Raw genomic sequence first — 22,309 nt, 5'->3', positions numbered from 1 at the left:
CTGGCTCTCCCTGGCTTTCTGAGTCACCCAGCCTTGGAGTCTTCTCAGCCCAGCAGACAAGCAACGTCAGCTCTGCCCCATTCCTACCCCAGACCCACAGCAACCGCGGGCACCAAGGGACGGCTGATTTGCACCACCACGTTTTGGGACAGTGTTTGGTCGTTGTTGCTTATTTCGTCCCTGTGACACTGGGGATTGAACTCAGAGGCATTCCACCTCCGAGTTACACCCTCACCCTCTTTAATGTTTTGTTTTGAAACAGGGCCTCGCCAAGTTGCTGAGGGCCTCACTAAATTGCTGAGGTTGGCTGTGGACCTAGGATCCTCCTGTCTCGGGCTCCGGAGTACTGGAATTACAGGCACGAGCCGCCATGCCCAGCCTGGGAACCGTGTGTTAAACAGCAGCGGTAGCGGCGGGGAGGTGAGAAGCGGGGTGCAGAGGTGGCACTGGAGAAGAGGCTTGGGGAGGGGGGGTAGGAGGTACCAAAAGGAGGATGCTGGGCTTGCGCGGCTTGGAGCAATAGATGGATACCTTTGAAGCACAGGACGCCTTCTGAAGACGGACCCACCATCTCGGGAGGCGCGGAGGAGAGCCCCGCCGGGATGCCTCGACCCCCCCCCCGCGTAGCTGGGGCCAAGAGGGGCGGCCCAGAGCCCCCGTCGCGTCCCCTCCCGGCCCGACTACATCTCCCAGCATCGCCCGCTCGGGCCGCGGGAAGGGAAAAAAAAAAGTTTGGGCCAAGCATTCTCGGAATGCGCTTCCTGCCGCGGGCCGGGGGCGGGCGGGGGCGGGCGGGGCGGAGGCCGCGGCGGGCGAGCCGGGGGCGCACTCGGCCCGGCCGGGCCCCAGCATGGCCGAGCCGCTGCTCAGGAAAACCTTCTCCCGCCTGCGGGGCCGGGAGAAACTTCCCAGGAAAAAGTCAGACGCCAAAGAGCGCGGTGAGTCCGGGCCAGAGGGGCGGCGCCCCCCCCCCGCTCGGGGTCCCCGGCCCCCCAGGGAGGCTGCGGCGGGACGGGGGGCGCGGAGCCCCCGGCCGGGGCCGCGATGGCGGGCGGGCAGGGACCCAGGACGGCTGCGGGCGGGCGGGGGGCGCGGACCGTTATGTGCGCGGAGGATGCCGGACACCGGAGGGGGCCTCGCCCGCCCGGCAGGAAATGTGGCCGCGGGAGCCCGGGGTGGGGGGGGGGCGAGGGCCCGGCGGCCCGCGGGGGGGGGGGTCCGCCTGCGGGGTAGGCCAGGCGCTGCCGCCCCCTCGCAATCGCGCCTGCCCCGGGAAAATGTCCCTGCTATACAGGTGGGGAAACTGAGGCACGTGTCAGCTGGGCCCTTGCCCAGGACCAGTAAATCCTATGCCGTTGATGACAGTGAGCCCTGAGAAGTGCCCCTGGGGTGGAATCCGAGGTGACAGGAAATTGGGGGTCAGCTGGAATCCAGACCTGGGGGAAACAGCTGCGTGGGGTCCGGGGCCCAGGAAGGACTGAGTTAAAGAACTGAGCCCTCCCTCCAGCCCTTCCCAAAGATTCCCAAGGTCCCCAGGGCCGGAGAAGGGATGGGGTGCCCACATATAAACACACACAGGAAATAGCCCATGACGTCTGAGGACCAGCGAGGGGAGGCCAGGAAGAGTGGGTCTGGCCGGGGTCTGGCCTGCGCAGGCATTTGGAAGGGCGAGGGGCGGTGCTGCGGGGCCCAGGCCAGCTTGGTGTCACATCCTTGGGCTTGCCGGTGGCCACCCGCTCCCCTCCACGGAGCAGCTTGAGCCAGCATCGAGTGCTGCGGACTTGCCCTCTACCAGCCCAGCTCTTCCCTGAAAGCTGCGGGGAAGCCGGCCTCGCACACTCTCACTCCACAGGAGGACATCGAGGCTCAGAAAAGGGAATGGTGGCCCAAGGGCACCCAGTAAGGCATGGACGGGCCTCCCAGCCATGCTTTGTGAGACTGGAAGGAAGGCTGAGGGCCAAGGACACCTGGCCGGGCCTGGGAGGCTGGAGCTGCACAGGGCCCTTTGGACCGCTAGCCTGTGGCCGGCCGCCCAGCAGGCTCAGGGCCAGTGGTTGAGGCCCCAGGCCCGGACGGGATACCCCACCTGTCAGCCAAGGTCACGCAGTGAGGACCCTGGCTAAGTGGACGCAGCCCCAGCCCTGCTGGAGGAGAGGCCTGGGCCCAGCGGCCCTGCGGGCGTGGAGGGGCTGGGTCTCATTCCTTTTCATATTCTCTCCTCCAGGCCGCCCAGCCCAGCACCCAGAGCCCAGCCCCCCAGAACCAGAGCGTCAGGCCCCCGAGGGCCCCCAGGCTGCTGTGGAGGGCCCCCCCAGCCCTGAGGCTTCCCGAAGCCCTGCACGGGGTGCCTATCTGCAAAGCCTGGAGCCCAGCAGCCGCCGATGGGTGCTGGGAGGGGCCAAGCCACCTGAAGAGGCTGCTTTCGGGCTTGGGACGCCCAGCAGCGGGGAGCCTGCTGGGGAAATCTGGTACAACCCCATCCCAGAGGAAGACCCCAGACCCCCAGCGCCTGAGCCCTCAGGGCTGCAGCCGGGAGCAGCTCAACCAGAGGGCCCAAACCCCCAAGGTGGGCACAAACTTCACACTTGCCTCCCCTGCCCAGGGAACCACAAGCACTCCCATTCCCCAGGCCCCCTCACACCTCATATCACCCCCACACCCCCCAAGTGTGCCCAGGCCTCACAGCCCCACTGCAGGCCCTGGTTCTGGACCCTGACCTCTGCGTTCCTGGCAGGTGCAGCCCCCGCCAGTCCCCCGACCAAAACCTCGCGCACCAAGTCCCCAGGCCCGGCAAGACGCCTCTCCATGAAGATGAAGAAACTGCCCCAGCTGCGGCGGCGCCTGAGCCTGCGAGGCCCCCGGGCTGCCCGGGAACGGGAGAGGGCGGCCCCAGCGGGCTCGGTCATCAGCCGCTACCACCTGGACAGCAGCGTGGGCGCCCCGGGGCGGGCGGCGGTGGCCGGGGGCACTCGGAGCCCGAGGGCCGGGTATCTCAGCGACGGCGACTCGCCAGAGCGCCCAGCAGGACCGCCCTCACCCACGGCCTTCCGACCCTACGAGGCGGGCTCGGCAGCCCGGACACCACCAGCCGCACTCTGGGGCCGCCTCAGCCTGCACCTCTACGGGCTCGGGGGGCTGCGGCCGATGCCAGGGGCCACCCCGAGAGACCTCTGCTGCCTGCTGCAAGTGGACGGAGTGGCCCGGGCCCGGACGGGACCACTGCGAGGGGGGCCAGACTTCCTGCGGCTGGACCACACCTTCCACCTGGAGCTGGAGGCGGCCCGGCTCCTGCGCGCCCTGGTGCTCGCGTGGGACCCGGGCGTGAGGCGGCACCGGCCCTGCGCCCAAGGCACCGTACTGCTGCCCACAGTCTTCCGGGGTAGGGCAGGGGACTTTGGGGCGGAGGGACAGTGGCTGGGATCCTGGCCAAGACACAGGGCCCTTTGGGGCGGCCCAAACTCAGGCCCCTTGTATCCCTCAGGGTGCCAGGCCCAGCAGCTGGCCGTTCGCCTGGAGCCCCAGGGGCTGCTGTATGCCAAGCTGACTCTGTCAGAGCAGCAAGAAGTACCCACCGTGGCTGAGCCCCGCGTCTTCGGGCTCCCCCTGCCACAGCTGGTGGAGCGGGAGCAGCCCCCCGGCCAGGTGCCTCTCATCATCAGAAAGTGCGTGGAGCAGATTGAGCGCCGCGGGCTGCGGGTGAGCCCCTGCCCTGGCCCGTTTCCCCCGAGCTCCAGCCCCAGCCCATAGCACCGGCCAGAACATGTGGGTCACCCATTTTTTTGCTTTTCTCTTTTTTTCTCTTTTTTGGTACTAGGGATGGAACCCAGGGCCATTCTACCTCCAAGCTATACCCCTAGCCCTTTTGATTTTGAAACAGGTTCTCGCTAAGTTGCTAAGGCTGGCCTCAAACCTGCAACCCTCCTGCCTCAGCCTCCCAAAGACTGGAATTACAGGCATGTGCCACAACACCCAGCTACATCCATCCTTTAAATAACAGCAGCTCATACCAGAGGACTGAGAGACAGGAGTATCGGAGACCCAAGGCCAGCCTCAGCAGCTTAGCAGGGCTCTCAGCAACTTAGTGAGACCATGTTTCAAAATAAAAAAAAAAAAAAAATACCAGTTCAATCAATCCCTGGCACCACAAAAAAGTAAATGAATAAAAAAGAATAGCATCCTGAAATGGACATGATGGCACACTCCCGTAATCCCAGTACTTGGGAGGCTGACAGGAGGATCACAAGTTCAAGGCCAGCTTAGCAACTTGGCAAGACTCTGTTTCAAAACAAACAATAAAAAAGGCTAGGGGTGTAGCTCAGGTAGACGGCCCTGGGTTCAACCCTCTGAGCCAAAGAAGAAGAAGAGCATCCGGTTGGGGGCTGGGGGCAGCTGAGATGTAGCTAGTAGCTCACGAATGTTAAGATTGCAACTGGGAGGTTTAGGAAGGGCTGAGGGCTTAAAGCGGGGCCTGACTGCTTTGGGATAGCCAGAGAAGGCTTCCTGGAGAAGGAATGAGACGTGAGATGTCAGAGGAGGCAGGAGCCAACACAAGCCATCCGAGCAGAAGATGTACAAGGCCAGGTTGTCCCGGCCGCTGGGGAGGAACTCCTGTCCAGGTATCACGGGAGCCAGAGGCATTTAGTGACATCGGTCATTCCCCACCCTCCCAACCCATGGTGTCCGCCCTGGCCCAGAGCTCCACCCCTACCCTGCTGGGCGCTGGTCAGTCTGTGGCCCCAGCAAGACATCCTCTCTCTCTTTGTCTCCCAGGTAGTAGGGTTGTACCGACTGTGCGGCTCGGCCGCGGTGAAGAAAGAGCTTCGAGATGCCTTTGAGAGGGACAGCGCAGCCGTCTGCCTCTCCGAGGACCTGTACCCAGATATCAACGTCATCACGGGTCAGCACGACGCCCTCTCCCTGCCCCTTCACCCCCTTGCAACCCGCACCTCGAGGTTGCCCAGGTGGTCCTGCTGGGACCTCACCCTCCCGTCCAACTTGGTCTTCACTCTCCTGCACCTGTGCTCCTCCCCTTCCCCCCCACCACTCCCAGCCTTGGTGCCCCCTCTGGCCTGAGAAGCCAGGGGTGCCCTGACCAGAGGGGGACCTGTGCCTGCAGGCATCCTGAAAGATTATCTTCGAGAACTGCCCACCCCGCTCATCACCCAGCCGCTCTATCAGGTGGTGCTGGAGGCCATGGCCCAAGGCCCCCCAAGCAGAACTCCCCCGAGCCCTGAGCGCACCAGAGGCCTCCTCAGCTGCCTGCCAGATGTGGAAAGGGTGAGTTGGCCCTGGCCGGAGTAGCGGGACCTGGAGTGGACCACACCAGTAGAGGGCTCCACCCTGGCTGAGCCCGCACAGGCATGAACTTGCTGGATCATGACAACCCAGCAAAGTAGATACTATCACTACCTCACTCAGAGGTTAGGAAATCCAGGCCCTGAGCGGTTGAGAAATTTGCCCAGAGCCATACAGCCAAGAAGTGTCAAAAACACAGATTCTGAACACACAAGTCTGTCAGCCTACCAGCAAGGGAAGCTCCTGGCTGCTGGATCTTGGACAAACCCTTCCCTCTTAATATCTTAATACCTTCATCTGTAAAGTGGCGTTGACACCAACCTTATCTAATTCTCAGAAGAGTAGATGCAAGCTCTGTCATTCCAAAGCTAAGCCTCCCTTAGCCTCGGTCTCGCCTCCAGCAAAGTGGAGTCATAATAGTAATACCTAAGCTCTGCCACCTTCCAGCTACAAGACCTTGAGCCTCAGTTTCCCTCTGAGCCACCTTAGTCTCCCACAGGTGTGACAGGGACCCGACTCTGCCCCCCGCATGCCCTCCATCGCCGTCCTCTCCCCAGGCCACATTGACGCTTCTCCTGGACCATCTGCGCCTCGTCGCCTCCTTCCATGCTCACAACCGCATGACGCCGCAGAACCTGGCTGTGTGCTTCGGCCCAGTGTTGCTACCGGCGCGGCAGGCGCCCTCCCGGCTGCGCGTCCGCGGCTCTGGCCCGGGCCTCACCAGCGCAGTGGACTTCAAGCGCCACATCGAGGTGCTGCACTACCTGCTGCAGTCCTGGCCAGGTGAGCCAGCCCGCTGCCCGCGCCACCAATCCAGGCAGGCTGCTGTGCGCCGCCTTCCAGCGTGGCCAATCAGAGCTTGGGGCGTATGACAGGCCACACCCCCTCGCCAAGGTTAAATTGATACCTAGTTGCTTTAGCAACCAGTTAATATAGCCAATCCACCTTTGATGCGGCCACAGGCCCCGCCTCTTAACCGTGCCAATCTGAGGCCTGGTTGCTAAGCAACCGTTCTGGAACTGCCCATGAAATTCTAATCCGGTCCAAGCCCTTATGCATGGAATCTTCACAAGTTCTCCTTCTGTTCCCTCAGATCCCCACCGGCCCCCGGAGGCTCCTGACGTGGCACCGTCCTTGCGACCCAAGCGACAACCGGCTCTGCATTTGCCGCTAGCGGGCCCTGAAGTGGTGACTCGGCCCCGTGGCCGCGGCGGCCCGGAGAGCCCCCCCAGCAACCGCTATGCGGGAGACTGGAGCATTTGCGGGCGGGACTTCCTGTCCTGTGGGCGGGACTTCCTGTCCGGGCCTGACTACGACCACGTGCCGGGCAGTGACAGCGAGGATGACGATGACGAGCCAAGGGGCACTGCTGACTTTGAAGATGAGTTTGATGCGCCTTTCAACCCACATCTGAATCTCAAAGACTTTGACGCCCTTATCCTGGACCTGGAGAGAGAACTCTCCAAGCAGATAAATGTGTGCCTCTAAACCCACAGGGCAGGGCGGGGTGGGGCGGGACCCTGGTTACTAAGAACCAGGTCCCTGGTTGCTAAGGACCGGGTTCCCCGTTGCTAAGGCAGTGCCCTAGTGACATGAGGGCCAGACCTGTTGCTCAGGACAATCTCCTAGTTGCTAGGGAGTTGCCAAGGGACCAGTCTGTGCTGAGAATCGTTCCCAGTTCCCAGTGCCCCATATGTGGACACTCCGAGGCCACGTAGTAGGGGTTTCGGCTTTCATGGCCCTATTCCCTGAGCACCAGTGTTTCTCTTGTTGCCAAAGGGCAGGTCTCCTGCTTGCTAGGCTGGCCTCTCTTGCCTCCTTTGCCCAGGAAATACCTGTTACTGTGAGCATCACCCTGGGGTGTTGAAATGCCCCCTGGTCAGTCCTCTTGCTGCTGCCAACCAAGTCAGTATTAGCTTTAAGCACTGTACTCTGTTTCTCCTTCCTTTGGAGAGCCAAAGGACTATCAAAAGGTGCTGTTTGAGGGGAGCAGCCCCTACCCTGGGCTCCAGCTAGAGTCCGGAGCTTACGAGAAACAGCTGGTTTCCTCGCTCTCTTCCAGGGGAGACCCCATGAGTAGCCCCCAAACAGCAAATGGAGATAACAGAGTATGTCCTTTCCCGTCTCTAGTTCCCCTTCCCCACCCCTGGAAAAAAAAAAACTAAGCACTTAACCCCTCCTTTTCGGAGGGGCCCCACCTGAAATGTCAGGCTGGGGGCACTTTGGTACGGAACATATTTATTGCCTCCATGCACGTGTGTGTCTGTGAGAACTAGCGTGCGTGGACCCGTCTGGAGCGGGCATGTGGACCCTTTCGGGGAGCACAGAGAGGGAAGAGTTTGCAGTTCAGCACTGCGAAATCCCCAGAATCCAGTGGGAGAGTGAAGTCTCCTTCCCGTCTCCCTCTTTCCCTCACCTCCATCTTTGTGGACAATAAATGAATATGCACAGGCTCTGTGACTGAGTCTTTGGGGGGGACCAGAGGTGGTTTATTGGTCTGTAAGAGGGGTGCAGTTGGACCCATGAACACAAAGGCCTGCAGCTCTCCAGGCCTGCCAGGGTGCCTCTGAGCTTTGAACCCTCCATCCCTCGCTCAGGGCGGGTCCTCAAGCACTGCAGGCAAGGATGAGCCCCTAACCAGCCCTGCACAGTCCAGGTGTCGGGAAGGAGCCACACGCTGAGCTATGAGGCCCTACACAGAAATGGAGCCGTCACGGAAGTCTGTCCGCCCGATGAGGATGTTCACCACAACCGGGTGGCCGTCTCGGCACTGTTGCTGGCCATCACGCAGCACCTGGACCATCTCATCCTCGTTCTCCCGTGACAGCAGCAAGCCCCGGGCCCCCAGGCCCATGGCTGCTTTGTGATAATCTAAAAGAGGAGATCAAGTCAGGTGTGGCAGAGACCAGCCCACCGCACAGCCAGCCCAGGAGAGGGCCACCAGCCTCGCTGGGCCTGGACCGGGGTCCTGTCCACCCCACACAGCCTGCAGCGACCCCTCACCAGTGTACGCCAGGCCACAGGCCACGTTGCTGCCCAATCTGGGCACCTGCTCCCGAGAAATCTGTGTCCAGCCTGCGTCGTTCCCTATCAGGGCCATCACAGGGATCTGCAGGAAGAAGACAAGGCCCAGGCACGGCCTTCAGCCCAAGGGCGAGGCAGGCCGGAGGACGCGGCAGCCCACCCCAGGGGCTCTCCCGGAAACCAGGCTCCGCGCTTCCTTCGTCACCTTGTGTCTGACGAACGTGTCAAACTCGATGAGGCTGTAGCCAAAGGCTCCATCCCCAAACAGGCACCAGACCTGGGAGGGGACCCGGGATGGTTAGGCTGGCTCATGGCCCAGAGAGCAGCAAGTCTCCCACATCCAGTGCCTCACCTCGGCATCCGGCCGGCACAGCTTGGCCCCAAGTGCAAACCCTGCGCCAACTCCCAGAGTCCCAAAGGCCCCTGGAGGGACAAACAATGGCTAGCTGTGAGGGGGCCAGACAGTGAGAGCCACCCTGGGAGTGAGCCTCTCCTTACCAGGATCGAGCCAGCGCAGGGGGCCACGGGGCTGCACCAGGTAGGCGGCAGTAGCCACAAAGTCTCCACCGTCGACCACGAGAAACGAGTTGTCGGGCAGCGTCTCCTCCACCAGCTGCAACACCCGCACCGGGTTGAGGTGCTGGGCTACGGGCAGCGTGGCCTTCTCCCTGCGCCGGGACAGCAAAGGTCAGCGGGCGCAGCAGAGCTGCCGGGAACACCCCTGCCGCCTCCGCCGCACCCAGCCCCACCGGAAGGTCTGCTCCTTCTGCCGGTCGGCCTCCCGCAGCTCCTCTGCCCAGTCTGGGGCCCACGTCTGGCCCTGCAGGCCTTCAACCAGCTTCAGCACAAAGCTGGCCACATCTCCTGTGAGAAGAGAAGGCGTGACCGTGGAGCGCTGGCTTCCTCGCACCCTCCCTGCCCTCCTACGGGCACCAGGGGCCTGCTGACAGCAGGAGGCCAATGGCAGCCTCAAAGCAGGCACAGGTGCGGGCCAGGCGCTCCGCAGGCAGAGAGGACAAGCACACCCAGCCTGCTACAACCACTGAGGGCCACGTGGGTGACACGGGGCGAGGCTTCCTGAACAACGCCGTGGAACGCTGCTTACACAGTTTAAATTGCATCAGGCAGCCGCACATGGCGGCATAAGCCTAGAAGCCCAGTACTTGGGAGGCTGAGACAGGAGGGTTGAGGGTTCAAAGCCAGCCTCAGCAATTTAGTGAGGTTGTCAACAACTTAAGACTGTGTCCAAATAAGGAATAAAAAAATAGGGCATGAAGGTGTAGCCCAGAGGTAGAATGCCCCTGGATTCCCAGCATCCAAAAAATAAATAAATCGCATTAGGCATAGCCAGACGTGGTAGCACATGCCTGTACTTCTAGTACTTGGGAGGCTGAGACAGGAGAAAGGAAGGGTAGAGGCCAGCCTAGGCAATGTAGCAAGACTCAGCAACCTAATGAGAACCTGTTTCAAAACAAAAATAAAAAGGGCCGGAGTAGCCGGGCATGGTGGTGCACACTTGTAATACCAGCATTTGGGAGGCTGAAACAGGAGGATTGTGGTTCTTGGACAGCCTCAGCAACTTAGCCCTTTGCAACTCAGTAGGACAGTTTCAAAATAAAGAATAAAAAAATAATAGTAATAGGGCTGGGGATGTAGCTTGGAGGTAAAATGTCCCTGGGTTTCATCCCCAGTACAGCAAAAAAAAAAAGGGGGGGGGGCTGGGCTAGCCAGGCATGGTGGTGGACACTTATAATCCCAGTACTTGGGAGGCTGAGACAGGAGGATCGCAGGTTCAAAGCCAGCCTCAGCAACTTAGCAAGGCTCCCAGCAGGTGAGACTGTTTCCATATAAGAAATAAAATCAGGTTGCCGGGTGTGGTGGTGCACGCTTATAATCCCTGCACTTGGGAGGCTGAGACAGGAGGATCGCGCAGGTTCGAAGCCAGACTCAGCTACTTAGTGAGGCTCTCAGCAACTTAGTGAGACCCTGTTTCCAAATAGAATATAAAATAGGTCTGGGAGTATAGCCCAGAGGTAGAAAGCCCCTGGGTTCCACCCCCAGTACCACCAAAATAAATAAATAAATAAATAAATAAATAAATAAATAAATAAAATCAGGTTGAGAGTAGAGTCTGAATGTAGAACACCACTGGGTTCAATCCCCAAAAACCACAAAAGGAAAAAGAAAAACCACCCACCCAGGCTGGCCTCTCACACCTAAGCCCACAGGAGCTCACCACAAGCACCCTGCAGCGAATAAATGACCTGCCCAGCAACGGGCTTCCCTCCGTCCCTCCTTGGAAACATCGAAGGGGCGGGGGGTGCCGAGTGCCTCTGCCGGTCCGTCACTTCTACCCTGGCCTGGCCTTCATGGCAGCCCCCTGCCTCTGCCAGTCCCCATTCTGGCTGCTTCTCTGCTCAACTCCAGAGTGCCCCGTCCCCTCGCTACGGGAGTCACTGTCCTTGGAACGAAGGGCAAAGCAGGGCACAGAAAAGGGCCTGAACGTAAGGGGGACAGGATGACAGAGGGCGCATGGGAGGGCCTGCGCTAGGCGTGAGATGGGGCGCGTCCCCAAGGCAGCCCTCAGTCTGAAAGTCAACGTGTCTCAGGTTTCCTGGGTGTCACGAGGGGCATGGCCTGGGCCTCCATCCCAGCACCCAGCAGAGCCCAGAGGAGAGGGGCCACGTGTGAGGCGGTTCTGGGGCTCACCCTGCACGGCCTCTTGGGGCGTCCAGAAGATGTCTGAGTTGAGCAGCATGTCCTCCCGGTTCCGATTGACGATGATGACCTTGCTCTTGCGGCTGAGGACACGGCCATAGGAGAGGCGGAAGTCACACACAGCTCCTGGGGCGAGAGGCATCCATGTTCAGAGGCCAGAGCTGGGTGATGCCCGCTGCCTGGCTTTTTTTTTTTTTTTTTTTTGCAGTACTGGGGGTTGAACCCAGGGACATTCTACCTCCGAACTACGTCCCCAGCCCTATTTTTTTATTCTTTATTTTGAGACAGAGTCTCACTATGTCACGGAGGTCCTCACTAAGTAGCAGAGGCTGGCCGTGACCTGCGATCGTCCTGTCTCAGCCTCTCAAGTACTGGGATTCCAAGCCACCATGCCCGGCCCGCTAACTCACTTTTTCTTTCTTTCTTTCTTTCTTTCTTTCTTTCTTCCTTCCTTCCTTCCTTCCTTCCTTCCTTCCTTCTTTCTTTTTATTGTAGTGCTGGGATTGGACCCAGGGTTCTTGAAGCAGGGTCTCACTAAGTTACCAAGGGCCTCACTAAGTTGCTGAGGCTGGCCTTGAACCTGCGCTCTCCTGTCTCAGCCTCCCAGCTGCTGGGATGACAGGCATGAGCCACCGCCCGGCTGACTCTGCAGCTCTCGACTCTGGGCCTCGTGGGCAGCTCTGGCCAAGACGATGTGGCAGGAAGGACGGCGTGCCATTCCTGAGACGGGGCTCAAGAGGCCTCGAGGGCCGGAGGCGTGGCTCAGCAGTTGGCACTTGCCCAGCCTGTGCGAGGCCTGGGTTCTGTCCCCAGGAAAAGAGAAAAAACTGTGACGTGCCTCTCATCCTCCAGCAAGCGACCCGGCCCAGGCCAGCTGCTGGAGGACGTGGAACACAGACACTGGGGCGCATTCAAAGTGTGGGGCCTGCTATCCTGGACGAGGTGTCCCAGGCCAGCTGCAGAGCCCGCCAGCTCCCACGCAGATGGGCAGAGTCCACCTGGATCAGCACAGCTGCCCAGACAGATTCAGACCCATGAACAAGCCAGGCCAAACCCAGAAGCCCCACCGAAAGCCGCCAAACCCAGCTACCCCCAAACCTACGGATGGGTCTTGAGAAACCACAAGCCCCGCAAGCCCTTGAGTCTGGGATGGTCATTACCATCCTTCACCATATAACGACACTTTGGTCAACAACAAACCATACGTTACACAACTGCCGGCCCGTGGGATGACATCACCCGGTGACATCGCAGCTGGCTCGGCTTTCCTAAGGACACTCGATAACATTCAAAGGTGAAGAATCACCTAGCGGCACATTTCTCAAAACAAATCCCTATCACTGGCAATGCGTGACCGCACACAGCCACAGCTAACTCATACGCGCATTAAACAACACACGTAACCCGGCACTGTGGCGCACACCGGTCATCCTAGTACTTGGGAGACTGAGACAGGGGGATCACGGGTTGGAAGACAGCCTTAGCAATGTAGCGAGACTCTCGGTAATCTAGCAGGACCACTTCAAAACAAAAATTTTTTTAAAAAAGGGCTGGGGGCATAGCTTAGCAGTAGAATGTCTCTGGATTCAATCCCAACACACACACACACACAAAAAAAAAAAACTACGTATACAGCAAGAGCAGCCCTGCCCCCTACGCATCTAGCAGGACTCAAAGCACTTTTCCCGAGAGCGCAGGTAAGTGAATGTAAGGTAGAGCGAGGCGCCCATCCTGAGGCTAGGCCATCTAGCACACCAGTGCATCCTGGGAAGCGCTCACCTCAACTTCACACTCGGGGTCCTTCAAGCCCCTGAAAGGAGCAGCAGGTGGAGGCAGAGGAGGAAGGTCACAGGGAAGGAGGATCCAGAGGGAGGAGGGGAGGAGGGAGAGGCTGAGGCCCACCTGCTAGGAGGACGACATCTGCTTTCTTCAACGCAGCACCCCGGTTCTGCCGGATGTGGAGGGGGTGGTTGCGGCCCAGGAGCCCCCGCGCCATGCCCCCCAGGAAGCAAGGGACACCCAGCGTCTCCACGGCAGCCCTGGGGGTCCAGGCAGGGCACAAGTCAGTGTGGCCAAGGGCTCGCCCCGTCCCACAGGACACAGACCAGGGTCCAGGAACGCGCGTGCCAGGCTGCTCACCGAAGCTTGTCGGCGGGCACCGGGGGCAGCAGGGCCTGGCTCCCCAGCAGCAGCAGGGGCCTCTTGGCCCGGCTCAGGATCTCCACGCAGCGTTGAACCTGGGGTGAGAGAGGGGGCTCAACTGGGCCCTGAGTTGCATCGGCCCTCAAGACTGAGGCCCCAGTACTGGCTCAGGGAGAAGGCCTGTGGGACCCCGCAAGCTGGGGCTCCTGGACCGGAAAAGGAGGTGACTTACCTGCTGGAGGGACGCCTGGGGGATGTCCAGGGGCAGCGGCCCTTCAGGCTGAGGCTCCCAAGCCCCCACAAAGAGGTTGGCCAGGCAATTCTCTAAGTACCTGTGAGGAGGAAGGGAGGCAGCCATGCTATCAGGACCATCACGAGGAGGCTGGAGACCAGGAAAGGGGCTGGGAGCAAACAAGAGGCCAGGGCTGCCCGGCGACAACCAGGGACACCAGTGACCAGTCCCCAGGCCCCGGCGTGCCCTCTGACGCATCCTGCAAAACAGCGCCAGTGTGGAGGCGGAGGCTGCAGGTCACCCGGGCACGGGCTCCGTCCCAGCTCTGCCACTGCCCAGCCCGTGCCTTCGGACAACGGAGCTTGCCTTGCAGGGTTTGCTCCTCAGTGCAAGGCAAAAACAGGAGCCTCCCTCCAAGCAGCCGCTGTCTATGCCCCTGGGGTGGAGGGCACTCTGCAGAACTGGGCCTGGAGTAGGCGCCCTCCCATCTCACAGAGCTGCTCTCTCCTCACTCACCCGCGGGCCTCACTTCCCTTCAAGCCCTGTGGGGGAGCCCTGAAGACACGAGCAGGCCTGCCCAGGCCCTGCCCTGGGAACTCTCAGTCCAGCTTCAGAAGGAAGCAGCCGGAACTCAGAGCCAAAGGCCGAGGCACGGGGACACAGTTTAAGGCAGAGCCTGCCTTGCAAGAGGCAATGCCACAGGGGACAGGGGAAAGAAAGTTGACCAGGGAGAAGGCGCTGGGTGACCAGGAGGCCAGGGGCTAGCAGCACTAAGAGCAAGACCAAGCTGGGTGGAGTGGCACACACTTGTAATCCCAGTCCTTGGGAGGCTGAGACAGGAGGATCTCAGGTTCGAGGCCAGCCTCAGCTACTGAGAGCCTGTTTCAAAATAAAAAATAAAAATAGGGCTGGGGAGCCAGATGTAGTGGTGCACACCTGTAATCCCAGCATTTGCGAGACAGACAGGAAGATCGCAAGTCCGAGGCCAGCCTCAGCAACATACTAAGACCCTGTTTCCAAATAAAAAATAAAGTAAAACTGGGGGTAAAGCTTGGAGGTACAATGCCCCTGGTTCAATCCCTAGCACCATACACACACTTAAAAAAAAAAAAAAAAAAGGATGGGGCATAGCTAAAAACAATGCCCCGGGCTCAATCCCCAGTACCAAAACAAAAGCAAAAAGTAAAGAACAAGGCCTGTGGGGTGGGGGTCACTATTGCTCGAGCCAGCCCTCAAAGCACCTCTCAGGATCCTGTCTCTGGCATTTGGCATGTGGCTGGGCTCACTAAATATCTGGAAGGAGAGCGGAAACAACGGCAGAGGGAGGGTCAGGGGAAGGCGGGGAGAAGGCAGGGCACGGAGGGCTTCCGGGCTCAGCCTCTGCTCCTCTCTCCTCTCCTCTGCTCACCCGCTGCCGACCCCAGGGCTGTACCTCATTTTCCCAGCCCATCTAGTCGTTCCTGCCTCAGGACCTTGGCACCTGCTGCTCCTACTCGGAATGCTGTCCTCCCCATCCACGTGCCCGTCAATGAATGAGTCAGGGGAGAATGGGTACGAGAGGAAGACGGTGGAGGGAAAGGCCCCGCTCACCAGGAGATCACGCGACCCATGAGGCCTTTGGGCGGCGTGGCTGGTACCATCTCCTTCTGGACCATGAAGTAGGGGTACAGCACGTCAAGAGGAAGCTCCACAAACACAGGTCCTGCAGGTCAGGGAGGGAGCTGAGCTCGCACCTCTCCTCCCCTCCCCGGCCCGGGCCTGCCCACTGCCCAGCCCTGCTCCCCCTACCTGGGGTGCCGGACTGGGCGGCCGCCATGGCAGCCCTCAGGGTGGGAACAATGTCCCTCACCCTCTGAACAGACGCACAAAACTTGCAGAGTGGCCGGAACAGGGACATTTGATCGATGGCCTGCAGCGCTCCCCGTTTCTGGCAAAGATGGAGTGGGACAGTTACCACGTGAGTCTGTGGGGCCTCCTGGGCCCCCACCAGCCCTTGGCGAGTGGGTACCTGCAGCAAGGTGCTGGCGGCGCCGCCCAGAAGCAAGAGTGGGGACTGCGCCACCTGGGCGTTCTTCACGGCCGTCACTGTGTTGGTGAGCCCGGGCCCCGCGGTCACTGCAGCCACGCCCACCGTCCCTGGAACACAGAAGCAGGTGATGGTCACACCCACCTCCTACCCCCAGAACTGCCCGCCTCGCCCTCACAAGCGCCCAAGCCACCAGCGCGCCCCCAGCCCTCTGTGCGCCCCTCACCTGTCAGCCGGGCCACGGCATCAGCCGCAAAGACTGCCGTGACCTCGTGGCGGGTGTCTACCACCCGGATGCCCAGCTTCTCACAGGCCACCAGCAGCGGGGAAATGTGCCCGCCGACCAGCGTGAAAAGGAACCGCACGCCATGGGCCCGTAGCACGGCCGCCACGCTCTCCCCACCATGCCGGACACTGGTCTTGTCCACCTGGGCCAGGGCGAAGAGGAACAAGACTGTCAAGGGCCAGCACACAGCAAGCTGGGAGGGGGACAGCAGCGAGGGCAGAGGGCAGGGGAGCCTGGGTGTAGGTTGGACTCATGCCACACTAGACATAGGCTGGGGCAGGGCATGGCGCCTTATCAAATTCGCTCCTATCTCTGTCATCTGGTGAAGGACCCTGCTGTGTTGGCTGGCCTGCCTGTCATGGGGCTAGCTGGGTGATCAGGAAAAGAGGATGGCGGGTACACGGAATCTGGGGGAGTAGGGCCAGGGGCAGGGAGCCGCCAGCTGGGGCTCCTGCTGCTCTTGTATCCCCGCAGGGCCTGGCACTTGGACTGCTGACTCCAGCTGCCCGCTGCCGCCTCCTCGCTGCCGAGCAGGCCCAGGGCCAGCTGACGGGCTGCCAGCCATCACATGCCTGGCGCCGAGTGTGCATGGCCTCCTGACCACATCTCCACACACCTCGAGGTCAGTGGCACTGGTCCTTCTTGAGGAGGCGGGTCTGCAGAGGGGGCCAGAAGGGGTACACCTCTTTGTGTGTGTGGTGGGAGGGTATAGGGGATTGAGCCGAGGGGCACTCTACCTCCGAGCTACACCCCCAGCCCAAGTTTAGTTTTTATTTTTGAAACAGGGTCTCCCTAAGTTGCTGAAAGGTTCACTAAGTCGCTGAAGCAGGCCTTGAACCTGCACCCCTCCTGTCTCAGCCTCTCAACTACTGGCATTACTGGATATAGCTTTCCTTTTTTTTCCCTTTTGGTGCTATGAGTTCAACCCAGGGGCATCTGACCTCTGAGCTAAAATGGAAGGAATACATTCCCGATAGAGGAGCAAGGGGTTTGGAGTGACACTTGCAGGGTCAGCTTTCTCAAATCAGTCGTCTAGGGTCTCTGGGTACCAACTTCCTCTTATGGAAAGGAGAACAAAAACAACTGCGCCTACATTCAAGAAGTAGTAAGGCAGCCGGGCGTGTTGGCGCACGCTTGTAATCCCAGCACTCAGGAGGCTGAGACAGGAGGATCGCGGTTCGCAGCCAGCCTCAGCTACTTAGTGAGGCCCTTTGCAACTCAGTGAGACCCTGTTTCAAAATAAAGAATCAAAAATAGGGCTGGGGGTGTAGGTCAGAAGTAGAATGACCCTGGGTTCCATCCCCAGCACCTCAAAAAAAAAAAAAAAAAAAAAAAGCAGTAAGGCTCATGGGAGAAATTCCTCTAAGGCTTGACTCAGCAGTCAGGTGTCACAAAACCACCACAGCCAGTGGGGCATGGTGATGAGTATCTGCCATCTCAGTACGAGGGAGGCTGAGAAAGGAGAATCGCTGGATGGAAGCCAGCCTCAGCAATTTAGGGAGACCCTGTTAAAAATTTGAAAGGGTTAGGGGGGTCTAGCTCAGAGGTAGAATGTCCCCGAGTTCAATCCTCAGCACCAAAATAAAGTCATAGCCACCCCTTCCCGTGCCGGCCTGCAGCAGACTGATGCCCCTGGACTTGGGAAGGACAATCCTAGTGGTGTCCCTGTGCAAGGTGGAAAGGACTGAGGCCTCTGGGTGAGGAAGTAGGTGAAGGTCGAGCGTCCAGGCAAGGGAAGTTTTCCTTATCTCTTGCTAGAGGCAAAGTCCAGTGCAAGCATACACACACGGGACTTGGTAACAGGAACAAAGCCTAGAAAGAATCTCTCCAACAGGCACTCTGACTAGTCGGGGCTCGCTCTCCCCACCTGCAGTATGAGTAGGCTGGCAGGCGCACCAGGAGGCCCCTCCTTCTTGGGCTGTCCCCAGGCCGCCCCCCGCGCGCCCGCCCGTACCCAGGCACCTTGTGCATCAGCTGGTAGAAGAGCCCCAGTCTGTGCGCGGCACCCAGCAGGGCGGCCACCAGCGTCCCGCACACCAGGAACAGAAAAGAGGGGAAGAAGCCCTCAGCAGCCGCGGGGGTCCCCATGAGGCGGCACCTAAGGAAGAAAGAACAGTGCCAGGGCCTGAGCGCGAGGAATAATCTTATCCAGAAGACTTGTCTTCTCTCTGCCTGAATTCTGGGCCAACCCCCTGGCAGGAGTTCCTGTGCAACCACGCCCCCAACTCTGTCAGGCCACGCCCCATGCGCCGATAGGCTGAGAACGGAGCCCCGCCTCGCAGATGCCCGGCCACGCCTCCCATGAGGCCAGCCCCTTACGTCACCACCACCGCTCAAGCCACTACAGGGCCATGTGACAACAGCATCAAAACAGAGTTCTTTCCCCACTCACCTATCAGTCAGTGTGTCCGCTGGAAGCCCCGCCCCTCTCTTACGACAGGACCCCGAAACTCAGCGCTAGCGGTGACCCCGCCCCCGCGTTGCGTCACCACGACGCGTCACCAAGAGGCCCCCAGGTTACCGCGCGAGACTCTCGGCCCAAGCCACGCCCCTCTGCCTCCTAGAGCGCGAATTCCAAGTCCGACTCGACCTCAAGCCGGGAGTCGAGGCCCCGTTCTATTATTCCATAAGTATACTCGGACGCCGGCTCGACCCCTAGGGCCCTTCAACCTTCACCTACAGGAAATGGCCCCGACTCCAGCGGAATGAGGCGCCCCGGTGTCACGTGACCCGGCGCACGCCTGTGCTCCTTTGGCCCACTGGGCTCAGCGGCGCTCCGTAGCCCAGCCCGACGCGCATGCGCAGCGCCGGGCCACAGTGGGCGGGGAGCCCGGCCCTTACTGGACGGTTTGCGCTAGGTCCCGCCCCCGGCCTTTCAAGGACGCACGCTGCAGGCCACACCTCCTTATTTAAATTAGGCTCCGCCCCTACTGTCTCCCATTGGCTAGGACCCCTGCGGGCTGGTTTCTTCAGCCCTCCTTTGGCCCACCATTGCAGGTTTTGGACCCGCCAAACGCAGCTGGCTTTCTACACCTGCTGAGACGTAGCCCTCTTCACGTCAGCCGGGCACGGTTGTCAGTGTCCTGTCAACCGGGACCTAATCCCAGACAATCCCGGTCCCCTACCCCCAGATTCCCGCAGGGCTGACGGGCTGACCCCACTGGTGGCTCCGCCCACAGATACCACCTACTCTCTGCGAGGTGGAGTTTCTTTGCTCCACGTGGAATGGACCAAAACACCAGGGTCGGTCGCAGGTTCCTCCACACTTCAGCCATCTGCCCTCTGGAAAAGTATCTCCATCAGTAAAAGAGGTGTCGATCCTTTACTGAGCATCCTGCTTCCGTTCTAAACAAATCATGTCGTTTTACATTGACTCCCATCCCCTGTCAGCTTCTGAGATTTACCTCCAAGGATTCTCCCTCGTAGTTCATTTTACCTTCTGCAGAATCCTTCCTACGTTGCAATATCGCCCACCTTTTTTAAAAATATACCTTTGTTGGTGTAATGTAATTATATATAATAATGAGATTCAAAGTGTTACAATTCAAATACGTGTACACATTCTTTGGTATCACCTACTTTAAATTTAAAAAAAAAAAAATTAGCCGGGCGTGGTGGCGCACGCTTGTCATCCACACGCTTGGGAAGCAGAGACAGGAGGATCATGCAGGTTCGAAGCCAGCCGCGCGCGCTGGCTTAGGAGACCCTGTTTCCAAATAAAAATGTAAAAATAGGTCTGGGAGTGTAGCCCGGAGGTAGAAGGGCTTCCAGGAACCCCAGTACCACCAAAAAAAAAAAAAAAACAGCCGGGCGTCGTGGCGCACGCTTGTAATCCCCGCTTGGGAGACTGAGACAGGAGGATCACGCAGGTTCGAAACCAGCCTCAGCTGACTTAAGAGACCCTGTTTCCAAATAAAATATAAACTAGGTCTGGGAGTGTAGCCCGGAGGTAAAAGGCCCATGAGTTCCATCCCCAGTACCACCAAAAAAAAAAAAAATCTGACTTCCAAGGCTCAGGGTGTAACTCTGTGATCGAGCGCCAGACTAGAATAAACGAAGCCCTGGGTTTCATCTCCAACACAGAGGTGAAGAAAAAAACAGTGCTCACCTTTCTAGCACTAAAATTACAAATGAAATGCTTCCCTCAGTTTCCAAAGTTGCAATCCTGTACCCTTCCATGTTCACAGCGACAATTTCAAAGCCTGGAGCTATTGTGAGAGCTGTGTCTCCTGACAGAAACACCCAGAAATACATTTGCAAAATGCTTACACTGCTTGGTACCTGTCCCAAACCCGTGTTTAGTTGTGCTCTCTCTGGGCCTGCCACCAGGGCACAAAAGCAACATAATCCAATGTGTTCTTAATTTCCTAGAACTGCCTTAGCTCCTTTTGTGGCTTAAAAGAATTTTAGTTGGGCATGGTGGCACATGCCTGTAACACTGGGAGGTTAAGACAGTAGGATCACAAGTTCGAAGCCAGACTCTGCACTTTATAGTGAGGCCCTGTGCAATTTAGTAAGACTGTATCAAAAAAAGTTTTATTTCTAATAGGGCTAGAGTGCTGGGCTTGTAATCCCCGCGCTTGGGAGGCAGAGACAGGAGGATCGCGCTGGTTTGGAGCCAGCCTCGCTGGCTTAAGAGACCCTGTTTCCAAATAAAAAAATATAAAATAGGTCTGGGAGTGTAGCCCAGAGGTAGAAGGGCTTCCAGGAACCCCAGTATCACCAAAAAAATAAAAATCTAATAGGGCTAGAGTTGTAGCTCAGAAGTAGAATGCCCCTGGGTTCAGTCCCTAGTACCACAAAAAAAAGGAGGAGGAGGAAGGGGGAGGAGAAAGGGAAGGAAGAAAGAAGCAAGATGTATTCGCTCACAATTCGGTAGACCAGAAGTCCCAAATCAAGAAATCAAAGCGTCAACAGAACTGGTTCTTCCTGGAGCCTCTGAAGGAAAATTTGGTCCATGCCTCTCTCTCCTGGCTTCTGGTGGCTGTGAACAATCTTTGGAGCTCTTTTAGTTTTTTTTTTTTTAATTTGTTTGTTTTTGTATCTTTTTTCCCCCGGGTGCTGGGGATGGAGCCAGGGCCTCCCACATGCTGGGCAAGCACTCTACCCTTAAGCTGCACCTCAGCCCAGTCCTTGGCATTCTTGACTTATGGACATTACTCCAAGCTCAGCCTGTCATTACATCAGCACCTTCTGAGCATGTCAGTGTGCCCTTTCTTTCTTTCTTTTTTTCTTTTTTTTTTTTTTTTTTTTTTGCGGGTCTGGGGATGGAACGCAGGGGCATTTGACCTCTGAGCTACACCCTCTGCCCAACTCTTTATTCTTTATTTTGAAACATGGTCTCACTGAGTTGCAGAGGGCCTCACTAAGTAGCCAAGGCTGGCCGCAAACCGCGATCCTCTGGTCTCAGCCTCCCGAATGCTGGGATTACAAGCGTGCGCCACCATGCCCAGCTTGTGCCCTTTCTTTCTTCATAGTGTGTGTGTGTGTGTGTGTGTGTGTGTGTGTGTCTGTCTGTCTGTCTGTCTGTCTGTCTGTGAGTGCACACACACATGCACATACTGGGACATAAACCCAGAAACATTCTATCTCTGAGCTAGACAGGGTCTCCCTAAATCGCTGAGGCTCCCCTCAGACCTGTGATCCTCTTGTCTCAGCCTCCCAACTACTGGGATTACAGATGTGCACCACCACACTCAACTCAAAATACAATTTTCAAAAAGGGCTGGGTACTGACCGGCGTGGTGGCGCACACTTGTAATCCCAGCATTCGGGAGGCTGAGACCAGAGGATCGCTGTTCACATACAGCCTCAGCTACTTAGTGAGGCCCTCTGCAACTCAGTGAGACCCGGTTTCAAAATAAAGACTAAAAATTAGGGCTGGGAATGGAGCTCGGAGGTAGGATGCCCCTGGATTCCAACCCCGGTACTACAAAAAAGGGGGGCTGGGTAAACTGGGCATGGTAGAGCACACTCGTAATCCCAGTACTTGAGACGTTGAGACAGGAGGACCATGGGTTCACAAACAGCCTCAGCAACTTAGTGAGGTCCTCTGAAACTTAGACCTGTTTCAAAATAAAAAACAAAGCTGGGTGTGGTGGGGCATGCTTGTAATCCCCGCGCTTGGGAGGCGGAGACAGGAGAATCGCACAGGTTCGAAGCCAGCCTTGCTGGTTTAAGAGACCCTGTTTCCAAAAATAAAAATATAAAATAGGTCTGGGAGTGTAGCCCGGAGGTAGAAGGGTTCTATCCCCAGTACCACCAAAAAAAAAAAAAAAAAAAAGGATCATCAAAGCTAATTCATCCCATCAATAACCAGTAAGATAAATGAGGCACAGTGTCACACATCTGTCATCCAGCTACTCAGGAGGCTGAGGCAAGAGGACTACAAGTTCAAGGATAGACTGTGCAACTTAGTGAAACCCTGTCTCAGAACAGAATATAAAAGCCAGGGAAGCCGGGCGTGGTGGCGCACGCTTGTAATCTCAGCATTTGGAAGTCTGAGACCGGAGGATCACGGTTCACGGACAGCCTCAGCTACTTAGTGAGGACCTCTGCAACTCAGTGAGACCCTGTTTCAAAATAA

General features: G+C 58.3%; 2 protein-coding genes across 3 annotated transcripts; one reads left to right on the top strand and one right to left on the bottom strand.

Moving 5' to 3' along the window:
• Positions 1-811: 811 nt before the first annotated feature.
• Positions 812-6,783, top strand: SYDE1 (synapse defective Rho GTPase homolog 1; the record flags this gene model as incomplete). Of its 2 annotated transcripts, none has more annotated exons than XM_080715749.1 (8): positions 812-938; positions 2,225-2,566; positions 2,735-3,379; positions 3,482-3,696; positions 4,771-4,897; positions 5,117-5,277; positions 5,853-6,078; positions 6,389-6,783. In XM_080715749.1, the coding sequence occupies 8 exons, from the start codon at positions 851-853 to the stop codon at positions 6,781-6,783; spliced, it is 2,199 nt and encodes a 732-aa protein (XP_080571875.1). The 2 variants fall into 2 exon arrangements, with proteins under 2 accessions (XP_080571875.1, XP_080571874.1); XM_080715748.1 differs by having other exon boundaries at positions 851-957; positions 2,445-2,566.
• A 1,204-nt stretch (positions 6,784-7,987) lies between these two features.
• Positions 7,988-17,811, bottom strand: ILVBL (ilvB acetolactate synthase like; the record flags this gene model as incomplete). The annotated part of the gene is made up of 15 exons (XM_080715676.1): positions 7,988-8,166; positions 8,299-8,404; positions 8,525-8,596; positions 8,672-8,742; positions 8,818-8,987; positions 9,069-9,183; positions 11,029-11,163; positions 12,940-13,076; positions 13,177-13,274; positions 13,412-13,511; positions 15,002-15,113; positions 15,200-15,338; positions 15,420-15,547; positions 15,664-15,865; positions 17,686-17,811. The coding sequence occupies 15 exons, from the start codon at positions 17,809-17,811 to the stop codon at positions 7,988-7,990; spliced, it is 1,890 nt and encodes a 629-aa protein (XP_080571802.1).
• Positions 17,812-22,309: the final 4,498 nt, after the last annotated feature.

This window comes from Muscardinus avellanarius (assembly GCF_963383645.1).
Source record: "Muscardinus avellanarius genome assembly, chromosome: 18".
NCBI lineage: Eukaryota > Metazoa > Chordata > Mammalia > Rodentia > Gliridae > Muscardinus > Muscardinus avellanarius.
This window is presented reverse-complemented; position numbering and strand designations above follow the sequence as displayed.